Consider the following 13,288-nt stretch of genomic DNA (forward strand, 5'->3'; position numbering starts at 1 on the left):
CACTGGAATCATTTGGATCATTTGGATCATTGCCCTGAAATTGTCATTCTTTACTGAACTAAATATAAAAAGTGTTGGTTAACTTGAAAACCGCTTCATGACATCAGAAGGTGATTACTGAAACATCTGTGAATGAAACAAAACACAACTCTCTGAATGTTTTTTGAGAAGATAACACCATTATAAAGTGGCTTAAAGCTCACAAGAGTCCATTTTGTATAACATACCCTTAAAGTAAAAAAAAATTAAATTGAAAGAATTTGATATTGTAAAGTAACAGAATGTCCACATACAAAGTATTAGATCAATGCAAACAAGATGCCATTTGTAACTCACATAGCATGATAAACTTAAAATTTTATTGTTAATGTGAAAAAAATTTATTAGATGTGAAAAAGCATAATTTTATTTTGAATATTAATGGAATCTCCACAAAGAAGAATGTGTTGGTGCTGTGAATAATTTGAGTGTAGGCTTACATTATTTATTGAAACCAAATTCTTGACTTTATCTGAGGCTGTATAAGTACTTATAATAGTTAGTAAATCCTGAGTGTTACAAATGCAGCTTATCTTATCAGTGCAGTTCTTACCGAGAACAATGACTGCAAAATGTAGAGTGGACACTGTCACACTCCTCATGGTGGATGTCCCCAAGGCAATTTGTTCTGAAAAACAAAATTTGAAAAAGTTGCTATATAAATGTTTTCTTCACAATAATTGACCAACATCTTCCATTTCAGTTTACTGGCCAGTTGCAGTATAAAAACCACAGTGGAAAAAAAAACATCTTTTAGGGGTTTTTTGTGATGACATTTTTGCAAGAGTGACTGACTCACAGCATAATGGATCTGCTCCTTCATTTCAAGATCTAAAGATTAAATAAGAGTAAAAAAAAAAAAAATGGCATAATTTGCTTTTAATCAGTAAATAAATAAATACAACTAGAAGCACTTCACCACATTCACTGGCCTGTTTCTATCTATAAAGATCACTGCCCAGGTATAAAACTGTTGTAAATACTCATTGGAAAAATGTATGTGTTGTCATTAAAGATAAACAGGAAAATAAAGCTTTTAAGTGACCTAAACTCATATTAGAAGAATTTGATGCCTCATTGCTCTCAGACAGAGCAACAATGTCTGTGCCTCTTTGTTTCTATTGGCTCTAGCTCTGTCCACTCAACTGATCACTGTCCTGCATGCTTACTGGCAACAATGACACATCCAAGCCTCCTTTCCAATGAATAATTACTTTCGGTGGAAACGCAAGTGAAAATGAGCACACTAACTGCTAACACACAGAGTTTTGGTAATGTTAAAAATATCATATTATATGCCAAAACCAGAGCTCCATAAAACTCAGTGGTCAAAGGTGACTACACTAATAGGCATCCAAATTTAACCAATGTTAGCACAGAATAAAGTAACAGCAAACGAAGGGAAGAGAGAGGGGGGTTGTTATGTTTGGGGTGGGGGTGAGGGCCTGCAGCACCCAGATGTCTGGAAACAGTTAGGGATGGATCACAGGCGCATTTCGGGGTGGGAGAAAGAGAGAGAGAGAAGAGAGACAGAGAGGGAGAGGAGGAAAAAGACAGGGGGTGGAAGAACTGGACTTGGGAAGAGCGAGGGTGGAGGAGGAAGTCGAGGAGGAGTCAGTGGAAAATGTCCAAATGTATCTTGAGAATGGTACCCCCTAAAGTTTATGATAATGAGAACCAAATTTATATGCTCTATTTTAAGACCTTGTACTAAGTTTCCGTATTATGTAATTTAGACTTAAAACGTGAGCTTTTTTAATTCAATCTCCCAATGCCAAGGGTTTTGTCATCCATTCACATGTTTCATTTGGCCTAGAAATATCTATTGGTCTTGTTTTTCCACCACTCATCTAATTGGTTTAGACTGAAGCTAAGAAGAAACCCAAACCAGATACAGATTTAAGTTGTCCTTCTATATTAACTGCCTTCAGCACTTCCGTTCCCAAAATGAATTCTCTAGTTTCTCCCAAAACATGTTCCCACCCCCACCTTCTGTTTCTAATAACATGCATCAACGAGAAGTAATGAAATGTAGAGTGACAGCAGAAAATACAGAGGGTGAGAAATATTTGTTCTACACTAAAATCCGAATACATTAATGCTACAGGGCAGGAAATGAAACATGCATTAAACATCCCTCACAGCAAATTCAAACACACAGTCCATTTTTCCTTTTTCGCGACTGCTCCGATGTGTACAGTTCACATTCCCACAGTGTTGAGCTCAAACTTTCCCAGGACGGTCAATACACTGGGGACGTGCATGTGGTGATGGCGAGAGCAGGGGGGTCATTTTGTCCCCGTGGACCCAGGGACAACAGCACGGGACAGGCCGAGATAGGAAGACGTACATCAGCACTTATAAGGGTCAGAGGAGTGAGGGACAGCAGCCGCATGCACTGGCGCCGACGGCAACGGCATGTGTCACTTACAAAAACTGACTAATCTCATTGTAATGATCTGACAAACTTGTACTCCTGTGGAAAAAACAGATGCATTACATTAGATATGATTATGAATAAGAAATGTTATCATACACTTTTTCAAAACATTAAATTAAAATAATGTTTGACTGCTGAGGTGGGTAGAGTAGCCAAAAACTGCACTCAAGAAAGGCAGTTACTTCAAAATAATATTACTCAAGTAGAAGTACAATCAATGAATCAATTAATATTGTCAATATAAAGCTTTTGTCACTTATAAACTTACTCAAAGTGGACATGAGTGCCTTACTTGTACTCTATTTTACAATGTAACATTACTGGTAAGCAGTGTTGCTGAGTAACGGATTACATCTACCGGAGTTACGTAATCAGAGTACAAATTATGAGCAACTGTATTCAGTTACAGTTACTGTTTCAATGAGTGGTAATTAGATTACAGTTACTTTGTTGAAATAAATGGATTACATGACGGTATTTTCTGTTTTCACATTTCAGGCTATATCCCTTTTTTTTTTTTTTTTTCCCCAAGGTATTCCACTCATTGCCGGACACTGAACCAGGTCCAAATCAGGTCTAAATCAGGTCCAAACCAGGTCTAAACCAGGTCTAAACTAGGTCTAAAACCAGGTCTAAACCAGGTCTAAACCAGGTCTAAACTAGGTCTAAACCAGGACTAAACCAGGACTAAACCAGGACTAAACCAGGACTAAAACCAGGTCTAAACTGGGACTAAACTAGGACTAAACCAGGACTAAACCAGGATTTAACAAGACTAAATCATGCTGTATGGACCGTGTCTCCTCCTCTTCTATCAATAATATTTTTAATTTGGTTCAGTAAAGTCTGTTTTTTTTATTTTTTTTTCATCAGACAAAACATCTTATGTGAAGATTTCCTGGTCTTTGCTTCTCTACAGCAAATCAAGTAATCCAAAGTATTCGGATTACATTACTCACTTTAAGTAAGTAATTTAATGGATTACGTTACAAACTACATTTTGGGGTATGTAATCTGTAATCTGTAGGGGAATATATTTTAAAAGTAACCTTCCCAACACTGCTGGTAAGTAATGTTACACTGTAAAATATATTATTCAATTAGGAGTAAAAGTATGGTGTCTGAAAAGTACCTTGAGAACTACAGTTTCATCAAAAGTTACTCAAGTAAATACACTGGAGTAAATGTGACCAAATACTAAACAAAATCTGGCACCAAGGATATGTGTATAGAAGTTTAAAGAGCAAGAGGTTCAAATGAGGGGAAAGGGCATTTTACTTGCAACACTTCAACACTTCAAGGGTGATTGACCCAACAGGGAGATTCTGACACATTTCCTGTAAACATCAACCACCAAACTTATCACAGGTCTAACAAGGCATTGTTAGAATAGAGAGGTTACAATACTAAAATTGCAATCTAGATTCTGGTTGTTGAAACCACAATAATGATTAAAAACAAAAACGTTTGTCAATAGAATGTAATTGTCACCACAAGATGGTTTGCTTCAATATTATTGTATGGTCTTATACTAGTTCTGAAACAGATACACATTTTTTCTTATTTAGTTTTCTTCAGTATCAATACTAATTTCAGTACAATACTGTGTTAGAATTTAATTTCATTATTGGCATTATTGGCTTTTTTTGAGTTTCAGGAACAAAATCCAAATGCTGACTGTTAAGATCAGAGCCTGTGGTTTGTTTGCGTTAGCGATGGCACAGTAATCACCATAAACTGCTGCAGCAAGTTTTCCCACAGAGGCTGGGAATCGGCTGACTGATTGACCCTTCCGAGATTTTACAAACAGCCCGCTTCACTTGCTGCGTCACCATCAGCTAACGAGGAAACATGCTAACTCCACACACAACGGGACAGCCCACGCACACATCGCCTAAGGGTACATTACAAGTGTAAATGTGGGCCCCACTGCAGTCTGTAATAACACTACAGGGATTATGCATATGTTTATATACTTTGATTCAAACATCTGGGAGTAATGAAGAAGTCACATATGCAGCTCAGTGTTTGTGTGACTGTCCCAGAAGAATAAAATCAATAACAAACGTGAGGAAGACTAGTTTTGTAATGCAGCTGTAGAGGTCCCATTTCCTGTCAGGAGTATTTCAGGGTTCGTGTGGGAGTGAGCCAGTGATACATCAGTGACACTGCAGACCACCATCACCAGACTCCCAGCAGGACAACATGAGATGCCACCACAGTATGCACAAAATGGACTTGAGAACGCAATAACAACAACAAATGCAATGTAAATATGAGTCTGGTTAAGCAGAGAAAAAAAAGAGTGCACCACAAAGTATACTACTACACAATATAAACTGTGAAATAAACAACCAATAAGAGTAGACAGACAGACAGACAGATATGCACACAGTGCATACATCAGCAATACCTAAATGTGTGGTTTAAATACAAAATGTATTTAAGCCACAAAGTTTAGATTAAAGCCTAACTTGTGTAGCAGAGTTTTAGACAGAGCAGAGCTTACAGTTAGCATCACACCCCCAAGGAGATCTGATCACATCAGCTGCAAAGAATCAATAACATCTCCATGAAGAATAGACGGTTTTGGACCCTCCACTAAAAACATACATAGTGGCGCTTTTAAGCACACAAAGGCTTGCATTACAGTGATTTCTGAAGTGAACAGGAAGTTGTGACCTCCAAAGTAAACATATAATAGTCATTCTAATTCCAACCACAAAACTGATAAAAATGACAGAGCACGTTGTTGGGACATGCACAAGATCAGAAAAGATCTGTATGGCCTTATCATCATCTCAGTATTTTCTTAACTGAGACGGATGTCCAATCTCCCAACAGCAGGACTTTTGGCAAGCTTTGTGGGAAAAAAATGACCCCAAGTGTCCTGGTTTAAACAAACGTCCATTTTTATCACTTGACTTGGACACTTTGCACCCCCCCTGAGGAAAACCTTCTGGTCTCAAAGCACCATACCCCAAACCCTGAGCTTACACTGTACTCCACCAGAGCTGTAATAATGACTAATAAACTGCACACATGTCACCAGCATAAGGCCTGAAGATGTGAGCTACAGTAAGCAGGAAATGCTCTAGAGCGCATTGCTTTTAATGGACGTCATGATAAGTGACATATGGTCTTCAGGCTTATTATTCAATGGGATGATCTGCTTTTTATTTATTACCTGGTATTGAGTTATTGCATCCAAAATAGAGTGCTATGACCACATGGTTGGCTGATGTTGTTGCCTTGGGTAATCTTTTTGGCAAAGCTGAAGTTGAAGATAACGGTGTTTACAGAGAGAGCTGGATCATATTTTTTATTCTTCTGATATCAGCAATCAGTTTTGTTTTGTTTTGTTTTTTGTTTTTTTTGTGATCCATCAGAAATGTAATAAATGTGCCTATAAGTTAGCTATACCTATTAGTTGAGGATCATAAAAAGTTAATCGACTGTAAAAAATAAGATTATACCCACAAGTGCAGAATTATCACCTTTTACTATTGTTTGCAATATAAACCTGAACCGACAAAAACCAAGCTTGCAGATCAGGTCCAAAAAAACAATTCTTTGGACTGCAAGCTTAAGACTCTGGAGAGGATTGGCAAAGAAAAGGACTTGGAGTTGCAAAAACTTACAGATTCTCTTCAGAAGAAGGACATGCAACTACAAGACCAACACACATAAGGGGCTCTGGTGGTACCTGTATAATTCTATAGTACAGGAAAATGTGCAACTAAAACAAGAGCTTGCCAGCTCCAAGAAAGTCGCTAATGAAACATCAAAAAAGACTAACGAAAAAGACTTGGAGCTGAAAGAGTTACTCTCCAAAAGAAAGAAAAAGAGCGGGAGAACCAAGGTAGTGCATATAAGGACATAACATACCTGTATAATAATACAGTGATAGACCAGCTCACACAAGAGCTAGCCAACACCAGTAAAGCCCATACGAAGACTAAAAATGTAACAATAATAATTTTAAATGTGTGCATTAACCTTTAAGTACTTCACGTTTTATTGCTTTTTTCCACATTGTTGAATTCATATGCCAGCCAAACAATATACTGATTGATTTTTATGCAGAAATGGGTAAAGTGGATGTAAACAAAATAATATACAATAACACATAAAAAGAAATCAAGAAAATACATCACTCATCCTAAGTCTCTCTACACTACTAGACTGTATCAAAACAAAACTAATTCTCAGCTGTAACTTCATAGCTGGACGCTGCTCTGAGGCCAGACATTATTAATTTCAGTTCCATTTTAGAACCAGACATCAATCATCATCTTCATCTTATTCTGTCACCGTGAGTGGTCCTACTGTAGCCGCCACAGAGACACTTTAACGACACAGTGGCTACACATGTTTGGGAAACTGTGATTTTGGTTAGCGCTCTTTCAAACAGAGCAGTAAATGAGGTTTCTTTGCAATGATGGTGGTGAGGTGGGGGGAGCAGAGGGGCACCTTAAGATGTGGCTTGTGTTTGATATGAGCTTAATTATCTGATCTTATATTCGTGGAGCTGAAATGAGTTGGAAAACATTGGGATATGGAAAAACTATAATAGCTCATGTTACAGTCAAATAAACATCTAACATTAGAGTTTTTCCATTAAGATTGTAACTTAGCCCTTAGCTTAAATGACCTATATTACACATTTTAAAAATCTATGTTGTAATGTTGTTTCATCAAAAACACACCTGGAGTTGTGTTTTGTTTCATTCACATGTTTAACACACAAACGCTGCATATTTAGTCTGAGAACAGAAAACTGTTCCTCCTTGTGATGTCATGTGGTAATATAAGAAATGCTACACTGTGTTTTTAAAGTCCATACATCTATACAAGATGGAACAGCGCATTTTGGGCTTTGGAGATGTAAACAGACTAATAATAAAGGATTATATATAGGGACATGTGTGAACAAAACAAAACAAAACCTTAAGTATGCTTTGAGAAGGTAAACCTCACAAGAGTAAATTTTGTGTAATATAAGACCTTATAGTCTTATCATAATAGTTTTAAACATTGTACAATAACGCTATTGGTGGTATTTAAGTCACATTTATCAGTCTATTTTAATTTTGTACTAAAATGATTTTTTAAAAAGTTCATTGAATCATTTTAAAGGAAATAACGTAAGAGTTATAGTTGGAATGGAAAAACTATAAGTCATTTCATTCCTGTAAATCTTGTCATAGTTGGTTGTCATTTTGGACTGAACTAAATGATAACAAGTAGTTTCACCAATGTATATAATAAATTTCAGAACCTTAAACATCACATCCTCTCATTTTTTCTCAACTCTTGAGCATGTGCCCCCCTTTCTCTCCCCCTCTCTCTCCCTCGCTCTGATCCATCCCTCCTTCTTCCTGTGTCCTCCCAAAAACGTGAAGCCCCAAAACTGTTCTCTGGAGAAACAGACGCCTACACTCGTCCGACTCCTAAACACCTCCAAAACCAGAACCAGCTGAACACAATTAGGAGGTACAGCCTCAACTTCCAATACTTCTTCTTGTCAAAACAGAAAGAACCAACTGTAGTCATGGTAACAAAGTACTGTACAGTGAAGTATGTGTTGTGCAGTGTAAAAAAAAAAAAAAAAAGTCCATAAAGGAATCATTAACAGTGATAAAATTAATGGACAGATTGGCAATTGATTACAGACAATAAAATTCATTTCAAGATCCCATGGCATGTAACATTTAAAGACAGAGCCCAAAGAAAGATACTTAACTCAAAAAAAAAAAAAGTTTTAAATAATGGGATACAAAATCAGTACAAGAACTTCTGAGTGAAAATGTATTATTATTCTTCGATCATCACCATATCTTCTATTCATCAATAAATAGGCCTATGTAAAAGTTATTATTGGTCATGTAACTGCTTATCTTCTTGTTTGAGCTAAATCCAGTCTAAATTAGTTTTTTTTTTTTTTTTTTTGGTGGACTAGAACTTGTTCTGCCGTGTCCTCTGTCTGCACTGTATCACACCAGAGTCACTCTGTTATCATTGGACCCATGACAGTACTAAGACCACAAACAAAGCACTTTGATGTACCTTAAAATATTAGGTTCATTTTTATAGTTGCTGAAGCCACTAACAGAAACTTACAACAACAATAACTTATTTTAAGCTATTTTAAAAGTTAATTTCAATCTTAAAATGCACTATGTAATCTCTGTCCACCATGCTTGTTTCCATAGAGGTGTTATTTCTTTGCCTATGATGTGCAGTATGGCTTTAAACTATCTTATCTATTTTAATGGGGACAAGCAGATGATGCCACCAAGCCAAGCTGCAGGTTAGATCTGTGGAGAGGCAACCCCACTCACAATAAGATTGCATGTTTGTCAAGGTATTTCTGAGCAACACAAACACTTGTAACTGAATCAATGTAAAGCAGATCCTATTCTGCATACCATACTGTGGAACATTCCAGGCAAAACATCTCCATGGAGACAAGCAAATGACATACCCTTCATCAGAAAAGTTACATAGTTCTGCTTTAATGCAGTATTTAATGCACACCAGATTTTTTAAATTGTGGGTTTCTTGTAAGAGCTCATAAAAGAAACATGTCTCAGAGGAGTAGTGTTGCAGGAGTGGTCGAGCTCTTGGACGGAGGAAGCGATGCAGCTGCCTGTCATTGGGAGTGAGCGAGTGGGAGGAACAAACCAGATGGACCAAAAGGACGCCATATCACCAAACCACTTAGGACCCCTTCATTTATCACAGTTTCACGACCAGCTGAAGTGACCTGTGGAAAGCTAGAGTACCATGTGTAGAGGGTTGTAATGAGGTGTGTAAAGTGCTTACAGAAATATATGTTTCTTTAAGATATAAAACGTTAGTAAAATTATTGTTGAATTAGTTTCATGGTCAATGGCATTTTAAAAGTGCACTGTGTAATTTTTTCTTCACAGGGGAAAAAAAAAGATGATGCTGAATGCTAAACATAAATAAACGAAACCAAAATTAATACAAAAGAAAATCATGTGCAAATACTGCAACTGAAAAAGGAAACTTAACTAACAATAAGACTATAAAATAAAGCTATAAAATCAGTGTGTGCAGTCTTTCATAACAATCTGTCTCAGGACTTTGCTCTGTCCTGTACATGTGACTGCTCAAACTAACTCTAAGTGATGAACTGTATTTAAGCCCAGAAAAGATCACCAGAGAATCCGTCACCCTTGTTCTTCAAACAAAAAGGGATCATTTTCCATCACAACCATAAGTACGATCACATGAAGCGATATCAAATCCATGTCAGACTGCTCAACAGCTGTGCAAGGGACATAAATCATGCTCAGATCAATTGGCCCCAAAAGCACTCGTTGAAACTGCTACATATCGCCACGAGTTACTTAAAACAGGCTCCTGGTCATGTTCTGGGCACAGTTATAATTTAAAGCACATTTTGTCTGTAGACGCGGTTGGCATGTAGAGTCCAGGAGCCAGGAAACAGCTGATGATGGAGGATTAGGTTTGAAAAGAGGGGCGTGGGGCGGACTGGGCACATGTATTAGACCAGAGAGTGCTGTGCTTCAGTGCATACCAGCAGTCTGACGTACACACAGAGAAATCCCCTTTGCTCCAAAGACAAATGAAACATCACTAAGTTTTATAAGCTCTACTTGTCTGGGTTATTGTTTTATTTTATTATTGATGCTGCAAAATGTTCAGCAGGAGATGAAGCTATGATCTGAATGCAATAACATCTAACGCTGTGGATAGTGAAGGAATGACATGTATGTAACTTTCCAACAGCTCATTTGTAACAACAGCACAGAGCAATTTTGGGACTCCACAAAGCCAAAGCTAAACATGACGTGCATTTCGATCTTCAAAAAGGGGAATCCCATTGTCTGTCTTTAAAGGTGCACTATGTAGCTTTTTGGTTGGGGGTCCATCACCTGCTTGTTTTTATGGATATATCATTGCTCTGCCTCCAAGGTTCCACAAAGTGACATTAAACTGCCCTATTTTTTCAGTTACAGGAGGTTATAAGGCTCAAAAACACCTTGAAAATCAGGCATTCTGACTGTGAGTGGGATTGCCTCTCCACAGGTCTGACCTGTAACTTCTTTTTTTCTCTCTCCATAAACATAAAAAAGGTTTAATACCATACTGTGAAACATTCCAGACAAAACAATAACATCTCAACAGAGAAAAGCATCTGACAGACCCTCCACCAGAAAAGTTACACAATGCACCTTTAAGTCACACATGGTCCACATCATTTGAGACATCCATCAGTGATTACATATATTAAAATGCCTTAGAGTGGAAGCATGAATGGTAAGCCATAAGCGCCACAGTCACCATAAATGTGAGGAAGTTTGGTCACGTTCAGGTGCAAAACATATGGAGGATTAGAGGGGAGAGACACGCATGCCACATGTGTCCCAGCTCTGGACTCACTCCCTGCAATGCAACTCATTTCAGTTACCATATCCTCCCATAATAAATAATACAATACTATTCAGCTGTTGCTAAGGTATTCCATGGAAAAGACAAGACAGGTCCTAATAGTTTCAGTTTCCTGTTATATGGGGCCATTTTGACAACAGTTCACACTCAAAAGATAAAAAGACAGATATAATATTAAGTTTTGAGTTTTTAATTGCTATGGCAATGGTCCAAACTTACATAGGCCTGTTATGATGAATACTATATCAACTTATCAACTCAATATATGCAAGCTGGAACAATATTTTTCGGGGTCAATATTTATCGTGTGTACTCTATTTGCCCTTGGTTGTTTTTTGGTTATATGATAAGTTATAAGTCATAAAAGGTTGAAATAACAACTTCTATGACTTATTAAAGTGTTGTTGTTGTTTTTGGTTGTTTTTGTAGTTTTTTTTTTTTTTCCAATTATTTATTGCAGCTCTGGTTGTTTTAACAATATTGTAAAAAAAAAATTTAAAAATCTGGGATAAATCTGCTCTTGGGTTATTGTGGCATAAATTAGTTTCAGTATTATAATTTATCGTCAGTATTTACATCAACTATATATAACACTTCAAAATTTGTTATTGTGTCAGGCCTAAACTTCAAACCATCATTCTGAAACCCATGGATAGGCTGAGTGGTGTGCCAAGCTTTTAAGTTGTTTACATGAGTAGTAAGTTCAGGCAGATAATAATGAGGATGCCATTGTCAATGACGGATGCCAGTTCTGATATTGATGTGAAACTATGCTTTACAATGTGCTACTTTGCTATGCAGAGAAGATTGATCCTGCTGAAAAAATTCCCAAGGGAGTAAAAAAAATGAATGTTTTTAGCAGTAAGGAGCGCCAGTTCACTTTGGGTGAGTGAAGAGAGCTGTATAAACAACCCCTTTAGCATTGGGGCAAGTGGAGAGCATACAAACAGGTCTGTGTATGGGAAGCTCCGGGACACTTGTCAAATGCATTGACTTAGCGAGAAGATAAACACTGTTAAAGTTGCAACATGTAAAGAGTGAAAAGGTGTCTATGTACAAAGATGCAGGCAGCTCTGGGTTTGAGTTTGCACAGGTTGCTTGCACCCGCACAAACATTGTAATGCTTCACATGCACGAAGGGGGCAACAAATACCAAGACGCGCAACAACAAAAGAATGGCATCCAACTGACAGTAATACTGATAATGATATAACAGAAAGAAAACTACATGGCATCCCTTTTCACAATGTATAAATGTTGCACTCAAAACTCATGAGGTTAGATTAAAACATACAAACAACATATTTATGTAGAATAATGTCAGATTTAGTGGTTACTTCATCTAGAGCTCTGTCACTCAAACTGTTTAGTTAGAATGGCGTAAAATAAATAAAAATTCTATTACTATGTTTTAAGGGAATTGAGAATCATACAGTTTTATAGCAGTCTTTATCTATCATGTCTATCCTATCATGGCCTACCACATTCTCCAACTTATTCCACTTTAACTACTATTTGAGGTGGTTACCCTAGCAACAACATCTATGAAATTCAGTCACTTATCCAGTCTCATTATAAAATATATATTAACAGCTTATTTCTGACTTACCTTCACCAGGATCCCAGATGTTCGATGTTCTGGTTAACTCTGCGTCAGTGGATGTAGCAGGTTGGCTGGTCCTCTCTACGGGGAGCGCTCCTTCAGATGTCTAGAGCCTCTGATGATCTGGCTCTGAGGGGTTGGGGGTTAATCTCCACTGTCCCAGGAGCTTCACTGGAGGAGGTACGGCTGTTTGTTTAGTCAAATCACAGCACAATGGGTGTCTCATGCCCTCTCTCACACTCTTAAAAGCGAGCTGAAATTTTGAAAGTTCCCAGAGGTATGAGCAGGCGCATCTACTCTCTACTCTGACAGAGAAGAGAGTGTGAGTGGTCCGGCCCAGCAGAGGCTAGAGTAGGAGTTAGGAAGAGGGAGGGCTTTTAGAGAGAGGGGGGCAAACAGTAGAGAGGACATTCAAAACATACAAAAGAGAAAATTCAGTCTAGTGCAATGAGATGAGATTCACATTACATTGTTACTGTAACATTACACAATTTGAAACAGATACACTTAGCAATAATAATTTACTGTACAAGAGCCAAGGGAAACAATATGAAGAACTCTGAGTGCCTTGAAAAGCACTATATAAGACTTACTTGATGATGATTAAATTGTGACGGAACATAGTGTCTGAAAATATCATCAACAATTTCCTTAATACTATGTTTGGGATTGCATGGTTTTGTAATAACAAGATGCCTCATTTTTATTCTATGAAGTTTTTACAAAAAAATATTAACAAACAATCAAAGAATTAATTATCA

At 37.4% G+C, this 13,288-nt stretch overlaps 1 protein-coding gene across 2 annotated transcripts in view; it reads right to left on the minus strand.

Annotated features, from left to right (window-relative positions):
* pdgfrb (platelet-derived growth factor receptor, beta polypeptide) overlaps window positions 1-12,860 on the minus strand; it is a 30,842-nt gene extending 17,982 nt beyond the window's left edge. Inside the window, exons 1-2 of one of the 2 annotated variants that reach the window (XM_020921968.2) lie at window positions 12,534-12,860; window positions 593-667 (exon numbers count right to left, since the gene is read on the minus strand). In XM_020921968.2, the coding sequence (XP_020777627.1) occupies window positions 593-641 (49 nt within the window). In that variant the 5' untranslated portion in view covers window positions 642-667; window positions 12,534-12,860. Of the gene's footprint in view, window positions 1-592; window positions 668-838; window positions 887-12,533 lie in introns of those variants that run through there. The other variant, XM_055158879.1, reaches the window with a different exon arrangement.
* Window positions 12,861-13,288: the final 428 nt, after the last annotated feature.

The sequence above is a fragment of the Boleophthalmus pectinirostris genome, unplaced genomic scaffold (genome assembly GCF_026225935.1).
Source record: "Boleophthalmus pectinirostris isolate CB_2022bp ecotype Guang Dong unplaced genomic scaffold, ASM2622593v1 HiC_scaffold_23, whole genome shotgun sequence".
Classification (NCBI taxonomy): Eukaryota; Metazoa; Chordata; class Actinopteri; order Gobiiformes; family Gobiidae; genus Boleophthalmus; species Boleophthalmus pectinirostris.